Source organism: Penicillium angulare, assembly GCF_028827245.1.
Source record: "Penicillium angulare strain IBT 27051 chromosome Unknown utg000007l_segment0_segment0, whole genome shotgun sequence".
NCBI classification, from domain to species: Eukaryota; Fungi; Ascomycota; class Eurotiomycetes; order Eurotiales; family Aspergillaceae; genus Penicillium; species Penicillium angulare.
Window position 1 is genome coordinate 500,366 of NW_026623166.1, and position 26,796 is coordinate 527,161.

Sequence of the window (26,796 nt, forward strand, 5' to 3'; positions counted from 1 at the left end):
CTGGCATATGTACAAACATCGTCATGTAACTTTTTTCTAATCTCTACGCCTGGACATAAATGTCGCATGTTTGAAAACCCCTCGAAGTTAATGAAGAGGAACCTGATTAGGCGGAGATTTGATCGCGATGATGGCTGTTGCCCAGAAAGTGATGGCTTGGAGCAGGTACAGCACTAACTATGCGAAGGCGCGAAGTCGGTCCCGACGCGACGAATCAAGTTCTATGTGGAGCGCGTCTCTTGTTAATCCCGCCGGAGGATTTGCTCCTTGCATCGCCATTTTTGACAAGGCGCGTATATTTCATGCATTCTTCACGACTTCCTTGCAGGACTTTGCTTCTCCTCCGGGGCTAAAGAAAACTCGACCAAAAACGCCACACGTACCAGGATCTCGAAAAAGGAAAGAGATTAATATTGGAAACGTGGCCGCCATGTGCACACGCCAACACTGATTTCCCCACTGAGCTCAGGTCCTGTCCCACGAAGAGTCGGACGATTCATACTCTCGGAGTCGGAGTCGGTCTTGGTAGTCGGCAAAACCGTAATTGTTTCAAGTTATACCTTGCCAATTGGAAGACATTGTCCACTCAATACCACAATGGTTCTGTGCAGCGAGAACTCCAATGACTCTGGGATGGATGCAGGTGCAGTCTGTATCGTACAACAAAAAGGCTCCTCATTTTAGGCATTGAAACATGATTTGCTTACGTGCATGATCGACGCGCGAAGCGATATGTCCATTCGGCGAGAGCTGAGGAGTGTGGCTTTTCCACTACTAAGCTTATTATCCGAACGAATGTCCGATTTATACAAAATGATTCATGCCCAATGCCTTGATATGAAACTTCTATTGCAGATCCATTCTCCACAAAGGCCATGAAAGTTTTTGTATATCTCATTCTCGGTTCGATTTGTCTTCTCGCTCAACTTTCTCCTTGAACGAGTACCAGAAAGAACAGAGCACTTTCTCTATATTTATGAAAAATGCGGGCAACAATGATCAATGATTGCCAAGCCGCAGGCGAGCCCATTGCTATTGTGGGAAGTTCTTGTAGATTCCCTGGCGGTGCTACAAGCCCATCAAAGCTTTGGGACTTGCTCAAAGACCCTCGGGATGTTTTGACAGAGATCCCAGACAGTCGATTTAACGCCAATGCCTTCTATCATCCAGATGGAACTCACCACGGAACAAGCAATGTATGCCACTCTTACATTCTATCTGAAGACCATCGACTTTTCGATGCCCAATTCTTCGGAACCAAGCCAGTGGAAGCGAATTCCATTGATCCCCAACAGCGATTGCTTCTTGAAACAGTATACGAGAGTTTGGAGTCAGCGGGGATACCCATGGAGACGCTACAAGGGTCCGATACTGGTGTTTACGTCGGACTTATGACAAACGACTACGCTGACCTCTTGGGTCGCGATGTTCAAAACATGCCCACATATTTTGCGTCAGGAACGGCGCGAAGTATTTTATCCAATCGAGTCTCATACTTCTTCAATTGGCATGGGCCATCAATGACAATTGACACGGCTTGCTCTTCCAGTTTAGTTGCAGTCCATCAAGGTGTGCAAAGCTTGCGTACCGGCGAGAGCAAGCTGGCAGTCGTAGCAGGAACAAATCTTCTTCTTGGACCAGAGCAGTATATTGCCGAGAGCAAACTGAAAATGCTTTCTCCTACAGGGCGCTCACGCATGTGGGATAAGGATGCGGATGGTTATGCGAGAGGTGATGGAGTCGCGGTTGCTATTCTTAAACCACTGAGTGCTGCGATGGCCGACGGTGACCACATTGAGTGCATCATCCGGGAAACGGGAATAAACCAAGATGGACGGACCAAAGGAATTACAATGCCCAATCCAGTCGCTCAGGCAGATTTGATTAGAAAGACCTATGCCAGAGCGGGGCTTGACTTGACAAAGGCTAGCGACCGGCCGCAATATTTTGAGGCCCACGGAACAGGTAAGCAGCAGAACACGATATGAAACTTAAATAATTTGAGGTTGAAGCTAACAAGATCAAAGGAACGCCCGCTGGAGATCCGGTTGAGGCGGAAGCAATAAGCACAGCTTTCTTCGGAAAACAAGCGAATTATCACCGAAAATCAGATGAGGAGGACCCATTGTACGTTGGCTCCATCAAAACTGTCATTGGTCACACCGAAGGCACAGCTGGCCTAGCGGCGGTCCTGAAAGCTTCATTAGCTTTGCAGCATGGTGTTGTGCCTCCAAATTTGCTGCTGAACAAGTTAAATCCTACTGTGAGACCGTTCTATAACGACCTTCGGATCTTGAATCAAGCGAGAGAATGGCCAAATGTCCCCAGCCAGACGACCCGCCGTGCTAGTGTCAATAGCTTTGGATTTGGCGGCGCGAATGCGCATGCGATTTTGGAATCATACGAGACCGAAATGTATAACGCGCTAGAACCTGAATCAATTGAACTTCCATTAACGCCATTCAACTTCTCAGCATCTTCTGAAAGGTCGCTTGCAGCAACACTTGATCTTTACTCGGACTATATTGAACAACACCCCGAATTAAACCTACGCGATCTTTCATGGACTTTGAACTGTCGCAGATCCACGCTCCCCATTCGGACATCTATTGCTGCTTCTAGTTCAACTGATCTTGTTGCTAAGTTGAAGAGTGCATCCAAGGCCCCTTCTGAATTCACGCTAGCATCGAAGTCCCCAAATTCCAACCATCCGAAGCTTCTTGGGATCTTTACTGGCCAAGGGGCTCAGTGGGCTCGTATGGGAGCAGAGATGTTAACTGGGTCATCGCTAGCCAGTGATTGCATTACCCGACTTGATTCTGCTCTACAAGCCCTTCCACAGGAGCATCGACCACAGTGGCTATTGAGGGACGAAATCCTCAAAGATGTCTCTTCTTCACGTATTGGACAGGCTTTATTTTCCCAGACTCTTTGCACGGCCATCCAGATAATGTTTGTGGACCTCCTCTATGCTGCAGGTATTCTGTTCGCAGCTGTAGTTGGACACTCATCAGGAGAAATTTCTGCCGCATATGCTGCTGGGTATTTGAGTGCAGAGGACGCCATAAAAGTTGCCTACTATCGCGGATGGTCCTTGCAGTATTCGAGGGACTCTACAGGGATTAAGGGTGCAATGATGGCAGCGGGGACATCCTTTGAAGACGCTCAGGAACTTTGCGAATCCCCAACTCTTGAAGGCCGAGTCTGCGTTGCGGCAAGTAACTCATCTGCTAGCGTGACCCTTTCAGGTAATGCCGATGCGATAGAAGAGATGAGAGAGATCTTTGAGGATGAGAAGAAATTTGCACGTTTGCTCAAAGTTGACAAGGCTTATCACTCCCATCACATGCTACCATGCGCTGCCTCCTACATCGAAGCTTTGCAGAGGTGTAAAATCAAAATATTGAATCGTGTCAATGCTTGCACTACTTGGATTTCAAGTGTCTACGGCAAAGATATCGACAATGTCAATGACAGCCTTTCAGACACGTATTGGAGCAACAATATGATCAATCCCGTTCTTTTTTCCCAGGCCGTCAGCTTTGCCGTTGCTGCACTGGGCCCTTTCAACATGGCCCTAGAGGTAGGTCCTCATCCAGCACTCAAAGGGCCAGCCTCGCAGACAATTCAAGAAGTATCTGGAAGTGAGATTCCCTACTCGGGTACTTGCAGTCGTGGAAAAGACAGTCTTCAAATGTTTTCATCTGCGCTTGGAGCTTTGTGGACATTCCTTGGCGAGGGGGTTGTTGACTTCGCAGCATTGGACCAAAAAGTACTTCCCAAGGGGAGACCAAGACGATTAATCAAGGGCCTGCCCGTATACGCATGGGATCATGATCGTATATATTGGCACGAGTCGCGTCTTTCATCAGAGTATCGTGCAGGCAATGGAAAATTCCATCATCTTTTGGGTGTCAAATGCCCGGACGGCACACAGAAAGAGATCCGCTGGCGAAACTTTTTGCATACTCGTGAGATACCCTGGCTTCATCATCACCAAGTTCAAGGTCAAATTGTTTTCCCAGCCGCGGGATACATTTCAGCAGCACTGGAGATTGTTGTCGAAAGGTTTGGTCTTGATTCCATCAAACTGGTCAATTTCCAGAATTTCATTATTGGGCAGGCCTTGGTCCTGGAGGAGAACACCGGTGTTGAAGTGATTTATACACTCACTATCTCCGATATCTCGAACACCAGGATGGCGGCCTCTTTCAACTGTTACTCAGATGCGAACAAGGGCACTTCTGGAATGTCTCTCCATGCTTCAACCCAGATTCAAGTTGAGCTGGGTGATCTCGATCATGAAGACCTTCCTCTAGGCAGTGGACCCCGAGACTCATTTTTGGAGGTTGAAACTGACAGGTTCTATGATTTTGTTTCTCAGCTTGGATTTGGGTACACAGGTCCGTTCAGAGCGCTTTTTAGTCTGGAAAGGAAGATGGATGAAGCGACAGGCACAATAGCCGTCCCAGTTCTGGATGATGAGAACAGTTACCTCCTTGCGCACCCCGGATCACTGGATGCTGCTATACAAGCAATCATGTTAGCGTACTCTTTCCCAGGTGATGGTCGCCTCCGCACTCTCTACCTGCCAACAAGGATTGACAGCATTCGGATCAACCCAGGCACCTGCAAGAAACTCGCGCGGCCCGGTTCACAACTTCCATTTTATTCCTCTGTTGGCAAGACTAGGTTTTCCGAGCTCTCTGGAGATGTGGACATATATTCCTCAGATGGCAAATACACAATGATTCAGTTACAAGGTCTTCATACAACACCCCTGACTCCACTGTCAGCTGCGACCGACATTCCCATGTTCACTGAGATCCAATGGGCCCCAGAACAGCCAGCTGCATGCGACTTCAAACCAGATCAGTCAACGGCAGACGATTTATTCCTCTCTCTCGATATCGAGCGCGTTGCCCACTTTTACCTGAAGACCTTGAGTCAGTCAATTGACTCCTCTGCGATATCCGAGGCAGTTTCGTATCATGGCCATCTACTCTCATACGCCAGTCATTGCGCTTCGCTTGTGAAGTCTGGAAACCATACTTATGATGACTCAGATTGGAGCATGGACACCACTTTGCAAATTTCGGAAATTATCAACAGGTGATGATAAATAAACCCCAGGCCATACGGCACTTTCCCAAGCTAACATAATCCAGATACCCCGAGAGTATCGACATGAAAGTCATGCGCATTGTTGGAGAAAATCTTACCTCTGTCATCAGGGGCGAGGAAAGTTTGCTTGATTTTCTCATGAAAGATAATCTTCTAAGCCAGTTCTATACTCAAACGATGGGGATTCAATCGTCCCTAAAGCACGCGTCTGAGATTGCCTCTCAAATCAGCCATCGTTTCCCACACATCAACGTTTTGGAAATTGGTAAGTCATACTGAACTTGGGAGACAGTTACATTCTCACATATTGATTTAGGCGCTGGCGCTGGCGAGACAACGAAGTATATCCTAGATGGAATGCAGAAAGCCTTTGCCTCCTATACATTCACGGACTTCCGGGACTCCCAATTTGACCAAGCGCAGGAGGAATTCCAAAACCAGTCCAAGATGCTTTACAAATTGCTTGATATTGAGCAAGACTTCAATAAGCAAGGATTTGTAGAAGAATCTTTTGATCTTGTCGTCGCTTCACTTGCGCTTTATGCGACCGAGAATCTTGAAAGTACATTGGCCAAGGTCCGTCGCTTGATCAGACCGGGCGGCTATCTGATGCTGCTAGAAGTGACAAATCCATCCATGATGCGATTTGGTCTTGTTCTTGGGGGCCTTCCAACATGGTGGATGGGCTACTCGGAAGGTCGAACTTTATCCCCGTGTGTTTCAACTTCCGAATGGGACCGCATAATGGCCAAGACTGGATTTTCTGGCAATGAATTGCCTGTTTCAAGAAATGACAGCTTTACTAATCCGTTTTCTGTTATGCTAACACAGGCTGTTGATAAGCGAGTAAGCTTTTTACGTGACCCTCTCGCACTCACACATGAGACCCTGGGTGCTGAAACTTTAACGATCGTCGGGGGGAACAGCTCTTTCACAACTTCGCTTGTTCTGAATGTGAAGGAAGCAGTTCATCGTCACTATGGGAAGATCAGGCTCTTCACCTCGTTTGCCGATATACCGCTGGGAGACGTCCCTGTTCTTGGCTCTGTGCTCTGTGTGTCTGAACTAGACGAATCAGTACTAGTTTCAATGACCCCGCACAAAATGAAGGCATTCAAGGAGCTTTTCCAACAAAGCAAAAACATTTTGTGGGTGGGCTGGGGCGCACAAGGAGAGAACCCATTCGGTAATATGTTCACTGGTGTCCAACGAACACTGCATGTCGAGATGCCCCACTTACGTGTTCAATTCATGAACCTCCACTCACCTGAAGAGGGAAAACCGGAATTTATTGCCCAGAAAATTTTACAACTCGAGGCCTCCGGTCTGTGGGAGCAGAAGGGCCAACTTCAGGATATGCTATGGTATACCGAACCGGAGATTACACTACAGGACGGAAGATTCTTGATTCCTCGGATCAAGTTTCATTCTGTGAGAAACGATCGATACAATTCATCCAAGAGGCTCATTATCAAAAAAGCCGACCGGGATTCCATAGTGACTATACGAAAGCCTGACAGCTACTATCATGTCCAGGAGGGAGAGTTCCGGAGGCGCGCAGGTGTTACAGGGGAGGTGGATGTTGATGTCCGGCATTCACTCCTGCAACCTATTAAGGCCCACAATGAAGATTGGTTGTTCCTTGTGGCAGGAAAAATGCACAATACGAACTGCGAAGTTATTACTCTTTCCCGAGCCTTAGACTCCAGGATCAGTGTACCTGAATCTTGGATAATCCGATGTGGAGAGTCCGAAAATGAATCATCTCAATCAATGCTTGGCCTGTACAACATTCTCCTCGGGCATGCAATTTTTGACAACGTCTTACCTGGCTGTAGCGTTCTCATATTGGAACCAGACTTCTCGGTAGCCGCATCTCTAACACGGTATGCCAGCCGGAGAGGCATTCAAATCGTTCTGGTCACTTCGAAGAACAAGCTTTGTTCACTTCCCTGGATCTACATTCACCGAAACTCAACACGCCGTGACATAGTCAATAAAATCCCTCTGAACACAGTTCGCGCATTGAACATTGGCGCGAATGATCACATCCTGTCGATTGTTCGGGAGAGCCTGCCTGCTCATTGCAAGTTCCAAGTCGAGATCGATATTATGCTTCCAGGTCTTCAGAATTCCTCTAACATTGACGTTCATGAAGATTGCGTGGCTATGGCTCTGAAGTCTACATGGGCAAAATTTCAAGCTGAAACCTGGCTGGTGAATATGAACAGAATCCAGACCCTCAGCCTCCGGGACCTCATGGAAACCCAGCTGCAGCCAGGCCAGCAAGCGCTCATTGAATGGGAGGCCGACCTTCCTCAGCAGGTCTTCCCGGCAACTAAAGTGGTCAAATTCTCCAAGAACAAGACGTATTGGCTTATCGGACTTACAGGCGGTCTTGGCCTCTCTTTGTGTCAATGGATGGCTGAACAAGGTGCTTGCTACATTGCCTTATCCAGTCGCAACCCCAAGGTCGATGAGAAATGCATACTCGACATGGCTTCAAAGGGATGTACCATCCGCGTTTTTGCAAAGTGAGTTGCTGACCGGGCTTCTGATCATCCACAACATCTGCTAACAAATCAGTGATATCACCGACCGTGACTCCGTCAAAAATACTTACAATCAGATAACTTCAATCATGCCAGCAATTGCTGGTGTTGCGCAAGGAGCAATGGTCCTTCAAGACACCATGTTCCAAGACCTTGACATTCCCCGGCTCGAAAAGGTCTTGAAGCCCAAGGTCCAAGGTAGTATTTTGCTTGATGAGCTCTTTTCAGAAAACACACTGGACTTCATGATATTCTTCTCATCCATGGCAGCCATCACAGGAAATCCAGGCCAAATAGCATATAACGCCGCCAACATGTTCATGGCCAGTCTGGCAGCCAATCGCCGCAGTCGAGGTCTAGCCGGGTATGCGATCAACATTGGTGCCATTATTGGAAATGGCTACGTCACTCGAGAGCTGAATATGGATCAACAATCTTATCTTTACCGTGTTGGCCATACGTTGATATCCGAGCAGGACTTCCGAGAAGTCTTTGCTGAAGGTATTTTCTCATGTAGGGAAAGAACAGGGAGCGCTCAACTCTGCAGTTCACTCAGAATCGATGATGATGAGTCGAAGAACTGGGTAGCAAATCCAATGTTCCAACATTTGATCACTAAATCCGATTCTTTGATCACTTCTGACAAGAAGAGCAAGGCGGGTGCCATGGTCAAGGTCCGCCTTCTTGAAGCAACTTCGAAGGAGGAGACTCTGGAAATCCTCATCGGTATATATACTCCTCATACTATCCATGATACTAGGGCAGCGCTAACTAATAAACCCAGACGTTTTTGTTCCTAAACTCAGATCAGCACTTCAGATTGATGCCGACAAGCCTATACTCCATTTGAGTCCGAATGAGCTTGGATTAGACTCGTTGAATGCCGTCGATATTCGATCCTGGTTCTTGAAAGAAATTGGCGTGGACATGCCTGTTCTGAAGATTTTCAATGCCGCATCAATCCAAGATCTTCTTGAATCCTCGATAACCCTTATTCCCGAGGCACTGGTTCCAAACCTGAGCGGAGACAATGCGGATACCACACCAACAGACCTTCCGAGCACAGCATATTCTCCACCTCAAACATCCCCACAAGAGCCAGACACTCCACGATTTTCATCCAGGTCAGATTCCAGTCAAGAGAGTAAAACCTTCAATTTGGAATATCTTGCTAGTCATGGAAGTGCTAGTGGAAGCTCCGCCGCATTGCTCAACACAGGCGACTCCAGCTCGGAGCAAAACGACGATACGTCCTCTGCCAGCTCTCTCGATGATGTGATGGAAATGAAGTCGGAGGGATACCGAGATATTCAAAGAACAGTCCCCATGTCATACGGCCAGTCTCGGTTCTACTTTCTTAAATCATTTATTGAAGAAAAGACTGCATTTAATGTCACCCCAGTCTTTGAGCTCACAGGCAAACTCCGAGTTGAGGACTTTGCACGAGCAGTGGAAACGGTCGCCCATCGACATGAAGCCCTGAGGACGTTTTACTTTACCGGAGAAGACAAGCAGCCGATGCAGAGTGTTTTATCGGAATCCTTGGTGCGATTGGAGCGTATCTTGATTACAGATATCGCCGACGTCGACGCTGCTAAAGAGCGAATGAAATCCCATGTGTTTGATGTTGCTGAAGGTGACGTTCTGCGCATTCAACTTCTGTCTTTACGGCCTGATAAGCACTGGCTCATCGTCGGATTCGACCACATCAACATGGACGGCATTAGTTTCGAGGTTTTCTGGTCCGACTTGGAGCAAGCATACAATGGAGCGACACTTTCTCAGCATGTGCTCCAATATCCAGACTATGCTTTAAGACAGCAACGTGAGTACGAGGATGGCGCTTGGGAAGGGAGCCTCAAATACTGGCGACAAGAATTTAAAGAGATTCCTCCGGTCGCACCATTACTATCCTTCTCCCGCCAGCCAATTCGCCCCAGCAACTCGGCCTTCGGATCACACGAAGCCCATATGCGTCTTGATAAAGAAATCTCCGACGATATTAAGAAGTGTGCGTCAATGTTCAAGGTCACCCCATACCATTTCCACCTTGCGCTGTGGCAGATCTTTATTCTTCGCCTCTACAACGTGGACGATATGTGTATTGGACTTGGAGATGGCAATCGCACCGATCCTGATGTTCAACAAAGTATCGGGCTGTTCCTCAATCTTGTTCCGATTCGATTCCGTCGCAAGGATTCTGCTTCTTTCGGTGAGACTTTGAAGGAGACGAGACTCAATTCCCAAAATGCATTTTCTAACGCACACGTGCCATTGAGCGTTATCCTTTCTGAATTAAACGTTCCTCGATCCACCTCCCATAGTCCATTATTCCAGGTATCATTTAACTATCGCCCGGGCATTTCGGATTCTCGAAGATTCTGCGGATGCACTGCGAAGGGAGCATTGCTCACAGCGGGGGGTATTTCCTATGATCTTCATCTCGATGTCGTGGATGTCGGCGGTGGCGAAACATCAGTTTACATGCTTGTTCAGGAGTATCTGTATGAGAAAGAGCATGCCGATCTTCTTCTGCGTGGCTTCCACAGCCTCCTGAAGGCATTCATCCAGAACCCTGCCACGAAAATATCTTGGCCGCCTCTATTCTCATACGTTGATATTGAAAATGCACTATTTGCCGGTAGAGGTTAGTCAACTTTGCATTTTTTGACTGATGGGCGTTGCTAACCTTTGAGCTAGGTCTTGAGGCAAAGAATCCGTGGCCCTCAACGATAGTTCAGCGGATAGATGAGATCTCCTCATCGTATTCCGACTGCGTGGCTCTCAGAGATCCTGGCGTTGTCGAACTCACATACTCGCAGCTATCACGCCGAATCAACCAGATCGCAAATCAGTTGCTCCACAGCGGCATCACATCAGGAGATATCGTTGGAGTCTTCCAGTCTCCCAGCATAGACTGGGTTTGCTCGATGATGGCAGTCTGGCGCGTTGGTGCAGCCTACCTTCCACTGGACAAAAAGGTCGGCATTGATCGACTTGGAACTATCGCGTCCACGACTTCGTTGTCCGCAATTTTGGCCGACGTGTCTACTATAACCGATGCACACTTGCTCAATGTTTCAGCTAAGATTCTTGAGATCTCTGGGTCTCTGGGAGAAAATGACCAGTTTGTGAACAATTTCGCCATGCCCACTGATACTGCCGTCATAATGTTTACAAGTGGTTCAACTGGAGTTCCCAAGGGTATGATGATCAGTCATGCAGAATACTCAAATCAAGTCTCAACTATCAGCACAGAATGGGGGATTCGAGAAGGAGTAGAGACGATATTGCACCAATCTTCATACGCATGGGATATGTCCATCTGTCAGATCTTGGTTGCGTTGAGCAACGGAAGTACTTTGGTAATTGCCAATGCCGAGCAGCGTCTTCATCCCGGATCCCTAACATCTATCATTCAATCTGAAAATGTGACGACGACGCTCGCAACCCCCACAGAGTATCTATCTTGGTTTGCCCATGGCCGCTCGCAATTGAAAGGATCCTCCTGGGCAAAAGCGATCTCTGGAGGTGAGATGGTGTCCAAGGGCTTGATTCAGGAATTTCAGTCCGTTGATAGGCCAAGTCTAAAGCTCATCAATGCCTATGGTCCAGCAGAAGCAACATTCGCTTGCAGCTCTGCGGAGATTCCTTATGGGGATATTGATCCGTTCTATGCCGATACCATAATTGGCCTTCGCACGTTGACAAACAACTCTGTGTACATCGTGGATGAAAGTCTCAACCCCCTCCCTCTTGGATTCCCTGGTGAGGTCGTCATCGGAGGTGCCGGTGTTGTAAGAGGGTATCTTGAGTCCGCCAAGACAGCGGAAAGGTTCATGAGCGACAATCATTCAAGTCCGTTTTTCCGGGAAAAGGGATGGTCAAGAATTCACCGAACCGGCGACCGCGCTCGCCTTACAAGGGATGGTGGATTAATTCTCATGGGTCGTATCAGCGGTGATACCGAGATCAAGCTGAATGGAATCCGAATGAATGTTGAGGAAATCGAATCCGCCATTGTTCAAGCTTCAAGGGAAAGGGTTCTTCAGGCCGTGGTTTCACCTCGCTCGTCCACCGAGGACGACAGTCGAAAATTCATCGTTGCCTTTGTTGTCATTGCTGATAGTGACACCATTGAAAACCAAGGAGACTTCGTTGAACAGCTAGCCCGCGACTTAGACCTTCCACAATACATGCGGCCCGCCGCAATTATCCCGATCGATCGCATCCCCCAAAATAGCTCCGGCAAAGTTGATCGGTTCGCTGTTAATAAGCTGCCCATTCCACAGATCTCGAGTGGTGATGCCAAATCGCAAAATCTGGCACCTCTCGAGCAATGTCTACGCGAGCTTTGGCAAGAAACATTCCCTCGCGATCTTGCTTCCCGCCACAGCATCCAACCGAATTCAGACTACTTCCACACTGGTGGCGGCTCTCTCTCTCTTGTCAACTTACAGGCGCTACTGAAAGAGCGCCTCGGGGTTTCCGTATCCTTGCCTCAGTTGTTCGAATCGAGTACTCTTAAAGGCATGGCCGCTCTAATAAGCAATTCTTCTGGATCCGACGGCGCTGTTTCTATCAACTGGGATGAGGAGATCGAAAACATACTTACCTCTTCTCAGCAAGCATCGGTCTACATTGATAGCATTCGCAAACCCACTGGTCCAAGTGTCGTGGTCTTGACAGGTGCCACCGGCTTCATCGGTAAAGAGATTGTACGCCATCTCTTAGATGATGATACTATTCAGGTCATTCACTGTCTCGCAGTCCGGAAGCCGCAAGACCTTCTACCAAGCATCTTCTCTCATCCAAAAGTCCATGTGCACAGTGGAGATTTGGGCGCTCCTCTACTGGGCCTCTCGGAAGCCGATGTAGCCTCCATTTTCAGCCAAGCCGATGTAGTAATTCACAATGGCGCTGATGTTTCTTTCATGAAAACGTATCAATCACTGAAGTTGATAAATGTCGCCTCCACAAAAGAACTCCTCATGCTTTCATTGCCACGAAAAGTCCCTTTCCATTTCGTTTCATCCGCGAGCGTCACACGTCTGGCCTCCCAAGAAAGCTTCGGCGAAACATCTCTGGCCTCACACCCCCCTCCAACAATTCCAAACGACGGGTACATGGCAGCGAAATGGGTTTGTGAAGTATATCTGGAACGAGCCAGCCAGCGCTTTGGTATCCCCGTTTGGATCCACCGACCATCCAGTGTTCAAGGGAAAGATGCCCCAGAGCTTGATTTGATCAGTAACATCATGGAGTATTCTCAAATAACCAAGACGATTCCAGACACAAAAGCCTGGCCCGGTGGATTCGATATGGTAACAGTGGAGTCTGTCGCATCACAAATCCGGGATGCGGTGCGTTTGTCTGGCTCATCCGAAGCTGGCCAGGGTGTCCATTTTCTGTTCGAGTCTGGTGACCTTGAGTTGAATCATGAAGAGGTGCAAACCATTATGGAGTCTGGAACGGGGGAACAATTCCAGACGGTGCCAGTTGCTGAGTGGGTGGATCTGGCTGAGGATGCAGGGATGAGTTCGCTACTCGGGATGTTCCTGAGAGAAGCGAAAGACGGCCAAGTCCTGCTGCCCAAATTGATAAAGAGTGGGAGTTAAGATGCAAGTTTCACTACTTAGATTGACAATAATTAAAGAATTATTTTTCTGTATTGGACATTTATCTCGAAGTTCATTTCTGCATTCAGATAGGGAATAGTCTCAATATATAGTCTGTCCCAATATTCAATTTTCCGAATACACCAAGTTGACCGGTTGGGTCTTTGAGTCAATGAGGATGTCCCAAATTCTGCTCTTTTCCCGATATTTATCTAATTACCAAGGTGTCGTAGTGGCGTTCGGACAGTGTGCTGTGATAGCGCGATTAGCGACGGGTTTTCCTTTTCCTTTGGCCTTTCCGCCTCGGCGCTCGGTAGGCTTCAAGTTTGTATGTAGTATATCAGAGTTGGTATACTCGCCATCTTTTGAATTTTACTCTTGAAAGGCTCGGGTAGCACACGAAAACTGTAACGTCCAGCGGAAGAGACTCCCTGGTTATACATTTGAGGTTGTTTGGCCTACTAATACCACACTGCTATCTGTACAGTAGGCTCCGCATGCTAGTATCGTGGTTTTCTGCTGGAGCAGGCCAAAATGGATATTTCCCGATGCAGTAATCCCCGTACTACGCATGTCATATACATACTAAAAAATCATAAAATGCAACACATGACATCGAAGGAAGTCAAAATCTTGAAAGTTGGTTTGGGGGAGATGAACCCCGCGATCGAAGTCGAGATGCTGATTGGATGATCCTCCTTGGAGGAAGGTGATCCTGGCAATTGTGGGTCAGACCCACCTTCACCCGCCACTATTACCTGCCAGAATAGTTTGATGATACGAGTTAGAAGGGTCAGGATTGGTTCTTAGAACAATCAATAAGAAATCCAATCTCAAAAGGAAAGTGATGTTTACGTTGGTTACAGCATCACCTTCTCTAACCAGTGCTCTACAATCTTCTATGAACCAAGTCACACCCCACGAATCTATAAGAAGGCACCATGGAACTCCTGCAGCAACATCTCAATAGCATTCATTATACAGAACAATCACTGCCATCTCCCTGATCGGGATTATATTACTTTCAAACTCTTGACATCATGTCTGAATCACTCGATCTCTCTTTGCTGAAGGGAACCCCCGAGCAAAGAGCAGAGGTCTCCGCTGAGCTGCTCAAGACATTGAAAACCAAAGGATGCGCCAAGCTAAAGAACCATGGTATTCCAGATGAACTCGTTTACGGGCTATTTGATCAGGTCAGTTATGATTGTATGTTGGAAAGTCGCATGAAAATTAATGCATTTTGCTAGACTCGTCGATTCTTCTCTCTTCCGTTGGAGGATAAAATGCTCGCAAAGCACCCTCCCGAGGCAAATCCAAACCGCGGCTACAGCTTCGTGGGACAAGAATCTGTTTCTGGTATCTCCGGCTTCGAAAAGGGACTACCACAAGGAAAATTCGTTCGAGACATCAAGGTACCAAATACATCCACAATCATCCAGCAAAACGAAGATTAACACATGTCAAATGTAGGAAACTGTCGACTACGGTTCCGCAACTGACAACCTCGTTGAGAACCAATGGGTACCCGAAGATAAAATCCCCGGTTACCGCAGCTTCATGGAAGACTTCTACGACAGATGCTTTAAAGTCGAACTCGAAATCCTAGCCGCCCTTGCTACTGCTCTCGGCATCTCCGAATCAGATATGGTCATGCTACACAATAAAGCCGAGAACGAATTCCGAATCCTCCATTACCCTGCCATTCCAGCCTCCGAGTTGGCAGATGGCACTGCAACCCGTATTGCAGAACACACTGACTTCGGAAGTATCACTATGCTCTTCCAAGATTCCGTCGGAGGCTTACAGGTGGAGAATCAACAGAATTTGGGAGTCTTTGAGGGTGTCGAGTCTTCTAATAAGACCGATATCATTCTGAATATTGGTGACTCGTTTCAGCGATTGACAAATGATACATTCCGCGCTGCGTGTCATCGGGTCACATATCCGCCTACTGTCAAGGTTGGCTCTGCCGAGGTTATTCCCGAACGCTATTCGATTGCATACTTTGCTAAGCCGAATCGACATGCGTCATTGTTTCCTTTCAAGAAGTTCATTACGCCCAATACCCCATGTCTCTATGAAGATATTACAGCCTGGGATTATAACAACTTGCGTATTGCTAAGCTGTTTGGGCAAGCTTAGAATCTTATGATTTGTTATATTTTAGTCATACATAGCAATGTTTATTTGTTCTATTTTATTTATTGAGAAATGCATTATATTCGATCATACTATCACCATTGACGTAAAATTGCTGGAGAGATGAAAAAGATAGTAGTAGAATCCCAAAATAGTAGTTGTTTCCGAGCCATCTGGGCGCTGGTTCTCAGAACAACAGATCTTAATACATACTACTATTCAGAGCGCTCGCAATTCTAGTTTGAAAATATCAAACAATTTGATATAGTTGACTTCGGTCTTAATCCTTGATTTCCTGTCGTTATGCGAGTGAATATGGTGATTATGAGTTTCAAGTTCACTCCCACCCAATCCCGGAGTCGCATGCCTCTTCCGAGCACAAAACAATCAACCCCGCGAAAGGCATCCAAGAACCGTTCCCAAGTTTCTCCTACGATTGATTAATCTCCAAATTCTCAAAGCAATTATCAATACAAGCGCTTCCAATATTATAATAATGCCAAACTCAACCTTCGAACACAGAGAAATACCACAATATTACGATATCTCATCCCCTTCGAGAAGTAACGCACATGGCTCTGATAAGCCGCAGATGCAACGATTAACATTCGTGAAAAACAGCAAGCACTCAATACGGAAACTAAACGCTGAAAACTCAGCTAAGCACCGTCAAGCAATATTCACAGGTGAGCATGCTCGATAATCTCCAGGTTACTTCAGCTGATTCTGAGATCGTTGTACAGAGGCCGAGCGCCAGTATATGAGCAACCAAGTTATCGATTCTGTACCAGGTCGAGACTCGTCACAAGCTTTACTTGATGTTGAGAGATTCGAGTGTATTTCCCACTGCAGTACCGAGTTTTCCTACTTTCGAGGGCCCTTTGGTGTCTCCAGGATATGCGAGCCAGCGGCGGACGAAACGGTGTTCAACCCCGAAGAAATAGATCTACCGCTTGACGAGTGGACAATAGAGCCAGATGTCAGTAATGCCTTTTCTCACACCGAGCTAGATCTGGAGCTTATCGCAACCATTTTCAAAGCTTCGGACCAAGAAAACCCTCAAAATAATGAAGACTTCGATGCACAGCTATGTGGTCTTGAACCAGCAGGCCCCGAACACGTTCAATCGGATAGTTCATCGCCACTGCGCCATATCGATCATTCTATTTCACTTTTCGGAGATAATATGGAAGCCTGGTCCATTCTATCACACTACAAGGAACGCATTGTCCCACTCATATCACCTTTGGGATTTGGCCAGGAGGCCTCGTGGCTGAACCTGGTAATGCCTTGCGCTATTAACACCCTTGGCAACCTTACAACAAATGGCTCTGCCAGTCACCCGAGACTCGCTATACTTAATGCTTTACTGAGCACGAGCGCCTTCTACCTCGACTATAGTTCTAAATCCCATGGAGCCCGCACATCCACTGGGGATTTCTACTTAAAGCGCGCTATACATCATTTCGTCAAATGCATGGAAGAGACGTGCATCTCACCCATTAAAGTCTCGAAATATAAAGAGATAGTAATGGTATTGTTAAGTCTCTCAATAACCTATGTACGTTATCATGATTTCCAATGACAATATGAAAAGTGGAATGACTTACACTCAACAGATGATCCAGGGAAACTCCGAAGAACGACTATCCTGCCTAATCCAAGCCGAGAAATACATTTCAATAAATGGCTTTAACAAACCCACGCTATCTTCCAAGCGAAGAACACTCCATCACTGCTACGCATACATGCGCATCATGGCAGAAACAACGAGCATCAACGATAACTCAGAAGCACGCGGTTCCACACATCCAACAAGCGAGAAAATGGTCTACACCGAGTTCCGGCTCTACCCATCCATCACATTCTCATATAATATCATGGCCATGGAGAAAGATCCAGCTGTCGCGCAGCGAGATCTTCACCTCGCTGTACCGGGCCGGTGGAGCTTAACGTTATTCCCGAAAATATACGGTATTGCCGAGAGTTTCCTCATGCTTTTATCACAGGTGATACGCCTCGCGAACGAAAGGGATCTATCGATGCAGAAAGGCCCTGAAATGGGGAAGCTAAATATTTCTGATTTTTGGGTTCGAGCGAAGGCACTTGAGAAAGCAATTCGTGTTCTGTTATCATGTACTTCATCTCGTCAAGCTGATGAATTATTCGATGATAGACAGATTGAGATTGGGAATCCAAGGGTGAAGGCAATGTACACGGCGCTCTTGATATTTTTTTACCGTCGGATTTATGATCTTGATCCCGCCTTGCTACAAGGCGATGTCATTGCTGTACAGGGCTTTTTGGAGCAGATACAAAGAGACGCAGAAGGGCGAGATAGAAATATGGCGATGCTCATTTGGCCGGCGTTTATTTCTGCGTGCGAGGCTGTGCAACTTGAAACGCAGGCATTCTTCTCATCATGGTTTGAGTGCTGCTTTGCTGTTACGGGACTCAAGAACGCTTCTATCGCCAGGAGTATTATAGGGATTATATGGGCTAATAGGCAAGAAGATGGCTTAGCTGGGGATAATTTCAGCTGGCCAGATGTGTTAAGAGCCACTAAGATGAGGCTGATGTGCACGTAATAGATCAGATGAGAGTCATAGCCATTATCATAAGTCGTCAGTTTCCTCCGAGCCTCCTTTCCCACTATTAAGATAATTGAGTCGAGTTCCTGTGCGATGGTGTTTGTTTTTTATTTTCGACCTCGGTTTGTCTCGGCTAGCCACAGCACTTGGTAACAGTAGTTGCATCATTTCTATTTCATGGTCACGCGACATTAGTATTCATTGTACTGCCATAAGATGAACCGAATGTAAGCTTACTCTTTATTCATAGACACGGCCTCCCAAGAAAAGATAAAAGATCCAATGAATGCACCTAGGAAGATGCATATGATAATGTACCCATTGTAGTACATAGCGAGCAGCATGACGAAGTACGCAACGGCAAACTGCACCATGTGAAACAGAGCCCGAACGGTCTGTTCAACCGGTGACGGGCGGTACGGTCCAAAGTGGCGGACTTCACGCTTTTGAGCGTCACCGTTTGTCTCAGAAGATGTATGAGATGGACCAGGTGCATGATCATCTCTCGGTGTACTTTTTTTCCGAGACAGATCAGTAACTGGTGTGATAACATCGTCGTAGGGCGAGGGTTTTTCATTGCGATCGGTTTGCTTCTTTGGGGCTCTTTTAGTGAAAGCTGTTTTGCGCTGCACCTTGGTCTTTCGGGAGTGAGCATCGGTGGAAGAAGAGGTGCCAGACAGGTAGAGGTAACGGATTCGAGCACGACGCAAGATAAAGGCGTCGTATACGCGACCTAGGCGACGAAGGGCCTCCAAGATTATGACGAGGAGGAGTGCACCGATGCAAGAGCCAGCAAACATGCTCCTTGACGTGATGTGCCAGGACTGAGAGAGGAAACCTGAAGTTCATTTCTAGATTAGTAGAGTATCACACATGGATGGAGGACTCGATGGCATACACGCGTCGATGGTATGCCAATTCCAAAGCATCTTTTCGGTACGCGTTAGTTCATCCGAATTATGAAGCATCACAACAACGATTTCTCCGACTTACTGAGACCTTGCACCCATCCGGGCCCATGTTACCCATATCCATCCCACCCATGCTACCTTTACCCGTGCTAGAGGTTGTCGAGTTTCCGCTTGGCATCGCGCCTGACGCCGTGGATGTGAGACTCATTGTCATCGCGGTCATGGCCATAGTCATAGCCTCCTTGATGGCTCAATTCTAGCTCGTGGGGTGAATTTTTGAAAGAAAAATTCTGTGGATACACTGAGATATCGCGATCTCGAGGATGGGGTGCAAGTTATAGAAAATCCGAGGGAGATGTGTAACGAGAAGGGAATCTTTAGAGAAAAGAAAACATAGAAAAAGAGAGAGAGAAAGATATAAGATGCCAGGTTCAAGCTTGTCTGGGTTTTAAGTAAAGCTTGTTGGTTGCGTACAATTGAGCAGATTAAATTCCATGAACCTTTTTCTTCCCTAAAACGCCCCCCACATGCAAAATGTATCAAAATCAAGGGTATCAGTCAACTTTCTGTTCTTCATGCCCGGTTGGATCCTTTAATGACTCCCTCCAGCAATTCTCGAATCTGACTACATCCATCTATGCCCACCGCCAACATCGTCTCAATATATGTACTATGCAGCTTCGAATCCATATTCAACAACGCGACGCTTGTTTCCTCTTCATCGTCCATACCGTTCTCGCCAACAGGGAGAAAAGTTGTCGTGCCGACGGTCAAGAAAGGTAGCTCCTGTTCCTCAGGCAAAGAGAGGTCCAAGAGCGGATCGAGCTCATCGTGTCGAGGATCTTTGGGTGTTGAGGCACTTCCACTCATGCCGGCTGTGCAGCCAGTGAGAAGTCCAGGCATGGGAATCCCGGCATCAACCAGGGCTAGAGTACAAGCATTGATGGCGGCCGCGAGAATAGAGCCATCGGCCGAGATGACGGAGACATGGATGCTGATGGTACTGTGGGGGTAAAGGTAGGTGTGCAGATGCGACTGGAAAGTAGATCGAAGGATGACGGCAATGCGCGAAGAGGTCCTGCAGACAAGGTGGGTTAGTATGCACAGTAGGGTGATCCTGGCCATTCCCATCGAGATTGAAGGGAAATTCAAGCTTACTTGTCGCTTCCTCCGCCTCTCCGCTTGCGATCCACGCCGGCGAACCCGGCAATATTAACGTTCACATCCACGACTGCCCCAGAGCTTCCTGCTGAGCCACTGGCTTCACCTCGACGACCCTCTGCAGGTCCATGAACAGAGCACATGATTGAAGTATTGCCCATGGACAGGTAGGACGATCCCGAACTAGCGGCGTTGGTCGAAATCTGGGCTTGGATTAGACGCAACTCATTCCATCGGCGACCGTCCAGACGCAGACGAGTCAACGGATACGTTGTAGAGGTATCGAGAGGCATTTTGTAGATGTTTTATGTCTTAATGGAATCAAGTAATGAAGAAGAGCCCTGGTGAGATCAAATCCAAAATCACGTCGATTTAGATTCTCCGTAGCCTGCAAAGTGGGATGAGCATTAGTCAATGCAGACAGAATCAGGTAAGGCAAAGGGAATAACCCACGTAGAACCGGTCGCGGACCAAATTCAGGCTTCAATGTAACCCCAATTAGGTGATAGTGGCAAGGTCAAGAGCACAGAAGCTCGTGTGGGGATGAGGAAATTGATTCGGAGCAGCTTTTTTTTTCCTCGTCGCTGATCGGGAATGACATCTTGCCCGCTTTCCTTCTCCGCCTTCACGGCCTGACGCGCCTTTACTCGCCTACACTTGACCTTATTCTTATTTTATTCATCTCACTGCACTATCTACACTATGTGTTTAGAATGGATGGCCCCGAGAATAATTCCGAGGTCATCGTTATCGACTCGGACGATGACGATTTGGAGGTGACGAGTTATGTGAAGTCAACACCCACTACAATCGTCCCAAGTACGCACTTCTCCACCAACATGCGCGTGGCATGCAGCTAACGATCTAAAAGACAGAAATTCTGCTAGCGGCAAAATAAAGAGCTCTCCGGCCTTCAAAGCTGAAAACCTGGACACTCCTTCACGTATCACAGTGAATGCGCCTGTGAATATCGAAACTGATGGCAGCGACATCGATGATGGGTTCAGCGACGGCGAAGCAGCATATCTCAAGTTCAAGGATCGCAAATCTGTCAAGCGCAGGCAAAGCGCAGCCGCAACCCGCCGCGCCAAGATTCCCAAAATACCTAAAAGGGAACAACCGCCAGATGACATGATCGTTGGGCTTGTGAAGCCAGAAAAGATGAAGTCCAGACCAAAGCGACCATTGAAACAGTATGGGGAGGTGTCATCTGAAGAGGAGTTGATGGAACATACACTACCCGCATATGTCCAGCAGCGTCGTCAACAGTTCGATCGAAGGCAAGACCACCTCAAGGAGTATGGGTTGAAGTTACCACCCTCTTACGACGATGTAGAATTCTCGGATGACGAGCGTCTCCAGGATCTACATGAGAAACCGTCCTTCCCAGACAGGAAACCAGTTCGCGAATACAAAGATATCACCCTACCATACTCGCTTGGGTTGATCCCAGCGCCGATCGCACAATGGTTACGACAATATCAAGTTGAAGGGGTGGAGTTCATGCATGAGAAGTTCATCTACCAGAAGGGCGGCATTCTCGGAGATGATATGGGCCTTGGAAAGACTATCCAAGTTATTGCATTTTTGACAGCGGCCTATGGCAAAACTGCAGATGAACGAGACTGGAAGCGAATGCGCAAGATACGCAGATCTGATAGCGCATGGTACCCGCGCACATTGATTATCTGCCCCGGGACTTTGCTCGCAAATTGGACCGCGGAGCTCAAGCGTTGGGGCTGGTGGCACATTGAGCAATATCACGGTCCCAGCAAGGACCTGGCTCTCGATGCTGCGAAATCAGGCAGAGTCGAAATTTTGATCACGACATATACGACATATGTCCACAATAAAGAGTTGGTGAATCTGATTGAATGGGATTGTGTCATTGCCGATGAGTGCCACAAGATCAAGGAGCGAAAGTCTCAAACAACCCAATCGATGAACGAGATAAACGCACTATGTCGGATTGGCCTGACGGGCACTGCAATCCAAAACAGATATGAGGAACTGTGGACCCTACTGAATTGGACGAATCCCGGCGTGCTCGGTCCAGTGACAACGTGGAAGGCACAGATAGCAGAACCATTGAAGATCGGCCAATCCCACAATGCAACCGTGAATGAACTCAGCAAGGCGCGAAGAACTGCCAAGAAGCTCGTTGAGAATCTACTGCCCCAGTTCTTCCTCCGCCGTATGAAGACCTTGATTGCGGATCAACTCCCGAAGAAAAGCGACCGGGTAGTATTTTGCCCTCTCACCTGGTCACAGGCGGAAGCATACGAAAATTTCTTAGACAGCGATATCGTCGAATCGATTAAAAACTCTACGGATCCATGCCACTGTGGATCTGGGAAAAAGCAAGGCTGGTGTTGCCATAAATTTGTGCCTGGCTTCGAGCATACACCCTGGCAAGCTTACGTTTTTCCGGCTATCACTGTTCTACAAAAGCTTAGCAATCATCTCGCTATTCTGATACCGCAAGGAAATGACCCCAGAGAGCGCCAGGAAAAAGACAAAGAAATGCTCCAGATAGCGGTGCCCGATGGGTGGGAAGACCTCTATCGATCCCGAGACTCAATCACCAATTTCGCGAATCCTGAATTCTGCGGCAAATGGAAGGTGCTTCGCAAGTTGCTCAAATGGTGGCATTCAAATGGCGACAAGGTGCTCGTCTTCTCGCACAGCGTTCGCCTCCTCAGAATGCTGCAGACGCTATTCAACCACACCAGCTATAACGTCAGTTACCTGGATGGGTCTATGAAATACGAAGACCGAGCACAAGCTGTCGATGACTTCAACTCAGATCCAAAACAATTCGTCTTCCTCATTTCCACTAAGGCCGGCGGTGTCGGACTGAACATCACCTCAGCCAACAAAGTCGTCGTTGTGGACCCGAATTGGAACCCATCGTACGATCTCCAAGCGCAGGACCGGGCCTATCGCATTGGCCAAGTTCGCGACGTTGAAGTCTTTCGTCTTGTCTCGGCCGGTACCATTGAGGAGATTGTCTACGCCCGTCAAATCTACAAACAACAGCAAGCTGAAATCGGATACAATGCTAGCTCGGAGAGACGTTATTTCAAGGGTGTCCAAGATCAAAAAAACCAAAAGGGCGAGATTTTCGGCTTGCAAAATCTGTTCTCCTATCAATTTGACAATGTTGTTCTCCGCGATATCGTGAATAAGACAAATGTCGCCGAAAGCCGAGCCGGCGTGCAAGTTGTGGATTTCCACTGCGAAGAAGACGAAAATGCATCAGGTACCGATGGAGGTCCTGTCAAATCAGAAGACGAGGCTATGAGCCAATATGCCGCCATGATTCGCGGTGAGACTGATACTAAAGATGGTCCGAAGCACAAATCTACTTCTACTCCTACTACGACTCCAACTCCACACAAACATGACCCGGTCCAAGCAATCCTTTCCAGCGCAGGTGTTGAGTATACACATCTCAATAATGAGGTCATTGGCTCATCCCGTGTTGAAGCGCAACTCAGTCGCCGAGCTGAGCAAGTAAACAACGACCCAAAAGCCAATAACCAAGTCTTTGAGCCTTCTTCATATCCACATGATGAGGATGGGGATCCTTTTGAAGAAATCGATCCGACGTCAATGCCCCGCGATACAGGATCCAGAACCTCCCGGTTCAAGTATAATCCACCGGAAGCTGTGAAACGACGACAGTTTTGCAGCATGGCACGATCATTGGGGTATCAAGATGCCACTGAGTTTGCGTTGGTCGTTGAGGGTATGACACAGGCCCAGCGGAGAGCGTGTCTCGATCGCTGGTATGAGGAACGGAGGAATGCATTGTTGGGTAAAGGCGACGAAATCAAACCCGAAGAGTTGAAGCGAGAAGTGAAGTTCGAAGGACTAAAACAAGAAGTGAAGAAGGAGTGATCCTATCTTCCAGGTTCATATCTGTCTGTGTTTATTCGGATTGCTCTTTGCCGAGCGGTACAATTTTCTTGACGTTGGCGTTCTTGGTAGACAAGCAATGAGATACCCCCATTCGATTGGTTTGAGAAAGCTTTACAATCAGAGAACCTTTGAAACGTTCGCCTTGCTGCCCTTCGAGCTTCTAGGGTCATATTTTAGAAATATCTAGACGCGACTAAGGCGTAGCATCGCATTCAAGATCTCTACCACTAGAGAGGAGTTAGAAACTACATAAATAATTACAACCAAAGCAAAGTGGGTTCATAGAAGAAAATCATAGTATTATCCATCTCTATGACTAGTAAAGGTATGAAATTCCGATCATTCAGTTAACAATGACCAAGACACACCACTAGAGGTGTCAAGCAGGGGTATCGTCTCAAAATAGAATAAGAAAAAGAAAAGAAAAGGTAAAGATAACAACCAATTCCAACTAAAGCCACGCCAATGTCCACAAAGCAGGCAGATTGGGATTCAGCTCCTGCCATTCCGCCAAAATCTCAGGAACTAGTTCATCGAAGCTCTGGCGCGCGGGTCCACTCCCATTCTCCCAACCCTCCGTTCCATGATTATCACGCTGCGCAACAGCAGCGCCATTGAGTCGATTCGCCAGGTCCAAAATGGCTTTTCCACCCAATAAAGCTTCTTCATGATTATCCTTGATGTCGACGTTGAAGACATGCACAGGCCGATTGAGCGCTGAACCCTTGTTCATGAGATCATCAACGACGGCGTCCCAGCAGCGTTCTTCACACGTGATGATCACATCAACGACGCCGCCTTCTGTCCCAATTGCGCCCTTATCGCCCTTGGAAAGATGTTCAAGTCGAGGTAAACCGGGGGTCCAGTCCTGGAAACGCTCAGGACCCCACTTTAGGTTTCGGTTACGATCGAGCATGTTGAGGATACCGTTGTTACGGTAGAGACGCTCATCTTTATCGCACAGCTCTTCATACATCTGGTTGTAGGAGGTGGTGTTGAAGCTGTAGACGTTTGGCTGGGTAATTGATGGCCCTGGGAGACGGACTAGCGAACCCGTTCCGAAGGAGATAACGGGGAATGCGGTTGGGGCAGCTGAGAGGCGGAGGTGAGCTTCCATTGACCTGTTATTGTTTGAGGCGCAGACAGTGCAAAATTTCAATTTCCAGCTATCTGAGCTGGGGCCATTTTGAGTGGAAGCCATGTCGGTCGTGGTGGGTGTTGCGCTGGACTCGAGGGGTGGAGGTGGAGGAGGTGGAGGAGTTTGGGGCGTGGTGCTCCCTGTGTTTACACGGCGAGGGTCATATGCCATGGTGGAGACTTGATTATAATCGACTGTTTGTTTCTTTTGTTTTCTTCTTTCCCTCTGTATAGGTATAAATGATATAATAGAGGGACTAATTGAGATGATAGGATATGATAGGCAGAATAGAAATTGAAAATTGATCAAGGTGGTCTGAAGCTGATTTTACTAGTTCCTGTTATTGACTATGCTGAGTATTAGCATGACTTGTTCGACATTCAAGATTCTCAATGCATGAAGCACAGATCACATAGATACAAAATGGTTCAGAAAAAAAGCGTATAATGAGTTTATCCGCATAGCAAAAAAGCTCAGACAGCTCCAATAATAAAGATTCATCACAAAAACTATGGAATATATCGACAAAATAAAACTGATCGCACATACCTTGGGAGTAATTCTCATGATCCAGCTCTTGGAGATGTTAATGTAATGAATTGGGGCCGTAGCCCTTGAGAGGAGACGAGAAGAAGAGAAGAAGAGAGAGAAGCAGGAAATTTGCGGTGAAATTCGCGCTTTTACCACTTTGCTGAGTCATCCGCCACCCCCGCCAAGTTTTACCTGCTCCATTAACATACAACCCGCATTGATCACACCCGATTCAGTGTCAGTGGGAAACAAAATGGCTGCAGAATCTGATGAAGAGCACTTTGTGCCAGCTTTGATTGTGGTTGACATGCAAGAAGACTTCTGTCCACCCGTGAGTGAAGAGCTCTCTCAAACTAACCCAAGCCCGAAAGCTCGGGACTGATGCGCAAACCTACTATGACGCGGGCTCTACAGAATGGTTCTCTCGCCGTAAAGAATGGCCGCTCAATAGCTCCCTTGATCAATTTCCTCCTTTCTCAGCCGGGACTGGTCCTACGCATCGCAACTCAAGACTACCATCCATCAAACCACATCTCATTCGCACCCAACCACCCAGCTCCAAATAACCGTCCATTCGAGTCATTCATCCAAATGACAAACCCCAATCCACCTCCAGGCCAAGATCCGGAAACAAAGCCTCAGCAGCTCTGGCCCGTACATTGTGTGCAGGATACCCCCGGTGCAGAATTTATTCCCGAGATTGACGCCGATCGCTTCGATCTGGTAATCAAGAAGGGCAGACACTCGCTGGTCGAGATGTATTCTGCTTTCGCAGATGCCTTCGGCAACATCGATCCCACTGTCACCATGCAATCTGTCGATGTAGACATAACATCCGAGCTTCAAGCGAAGCGTGTGACAGATGTCTTTGTGGTTGGACTAGCGGGAGACTATTGCGTGAAATGCACGGCTATCGATGCTTTTAAGGCTGGATTCCGAAGCTGGCTCATTGAAGAGGGAACCAAATGCGTTGATCCCACTGGCTGGAATAAAGTCAAGGAAGAGCTGAGCATTGCGGGCGTCTCGGTCATCCATTCAGATGATCCAGTACTGCAGAAACTTGCGGTCGCAGCTACAGTAGCGTAGATTAATTCAGTGGTGGAC

General features: G+C 47.5%; 8 protein-coding genes across 8 annotated transcripts; 5 read left to right on the forward strand and 3 right to left on the reverse strand.

Annotated features, from left to right (window-relative positions):
- Positions 1-983: 983 nt before the first annotated feature.
- N7478_009454 (uncharacterized protein) lies at positions 984-13,294 on the forward strand (the record flags this gene model as incomplete). The annotated part of the gene is made up of 7 exons (XM_056925668.1): positions 984-1,965; positions 2,013-5,112; positions 5,169-5,389; positions 5,441-7,658; positions 7,711-8,402; positions 8,461-10,323; positions 10,377-13,294. 7 exons carry the CDS (start codon positions 984-986, stop codon positions 13,292-13,294), a joined length of 11,994 nt encoding a protein of 3,997 aa, XP_056775038.1.
- Positions 13,295-14,334: 1,040 nt separating this feature from the next.
- N7478_009455 (isopenicillin N synthase family dioxygenase) lies at positions 14,335-15,439 on the forward strand (the record flags this gene model as incomplete). The annotated part of the gene is made up of 3 exons (XM_056925669.1): positions 14,335-14,490; positions 14,545-14,709; positions 14,768-15,439. 3 exons carry the CDS (start codon positions 14,335-14,337, stop codon positions 15,437-15,439), a joined length of 993 nt encoding a protein of 330 aa, XP_056775039.1.
- Positions 15,440-15,932: 493 nt separating this feature from the next.
- Positions 15,933-18,024, forward strand: N7478_009456 (fungal specific transcription factor domain-containing protein; the record flags this gene model as incomplete). The annotated part of the gene is made up of 3 exons (XM_056925670.1): positions 15,933-16,122; positions 16,180-16,997; positions 17,056-18,024. 3 exons carry the CDS (start codon positions 15,933-15,935, stop codon positions 18,022-18,024), a joined length of 1,977 nt encoding a protein of 658 aa, XP_056775040.1.
- A 236-nt stretch (positions 18,025-18,260) lies between these two features.
- Positions 18,261-18,827, reverse strand: N7478_009457 (high-affinity Cu transporter CTR3; the record flags this gene model as incomplete). The annotated part of the gene is made up of 1 exon (XM_056925671.1): positions 18,261-18,827. The coding sequence occupies one exon, from the start codon at positions 18,825-18,827 to the stop codon at positions 18,261-18,263; it is 567 nt and encodes a 188-aa protein (XP_056775041.1).
- A 684-nt stretch (positions 18,828-19,511) lies between these two features.
- N7478_009458 (exosome non-catalytic core subunit SKI6) lies at positions 19,512-20,392 on the reverse strand (the record flags this gene model as incomplete). Its single annotated transcript, XM_056925672.1, has 2 exons — positions 19,512-20,016; positions 20,097-20,392. The coding sequence occupies 2 exons, from the start codon at positions 20,390-20,392 to the stop codon at positions 19,512-19,514; spliced, it is 801 nt and encodes a 266-aa protein (XP_056775042.1).
- A 420-nt stretch (positions 20,393-20,812) lies between these two features.
- Positions 20,813-24,002, forward strand: N7478_009459 (putative DNA excision repair protein (Rad26L); the record flags this gene model as incomplete). The annotated part of the gene is made up of 2 exons (XM_056925673.1): positions 20,813-20,892; positions 20,975-24,002. 2 exons carry the CDS (start codon positions 20,813-20,815, stop codon positions 24,000-24,002), a joined length of 3,108 nt encoding a protein of 1,035 aa, XP_056775043.1.
- A 472-nt stretch (positions 24,003-24,474) lies between these two features.
- ssuA (RNA polymerase II subunit A C-terminal domain phosphatase) lies at positions 24,475-25,332 on the reverse strand (the record flags this gene model as incomplete). Its single annotated transcript, XM_056925674.1, has 1 exon — positions 24,475-25,332. One exon carries the CDS (start codon positions 25,330-25,332, stop codon positions 24,475-24,477), a length of 858 nt encoding a protein of 285 aa, XP_056775044.1.
- A 613-nt stretch (positions 25,333-25,945) lies between these two features.
- On the forward strand, positions 25,946-26,778 carry N7478_009461 (nicotinamidase; the record flags this gene model as incomplete). Its single annotated transcript, XM_056925675.1, has 2 exons — positions 25,946-26,023; positions 26,107-26,778. 2 exons carry the CDS (start codon positions 25,946-25,948, stop codon positions 26,776-26,778), a joined length of 750 nt encoding a protein of 249 aa, XP_056775045.1.
- Between the last annotated feature and the right edge of the window lie 18 nt (positions 26,779-26,796).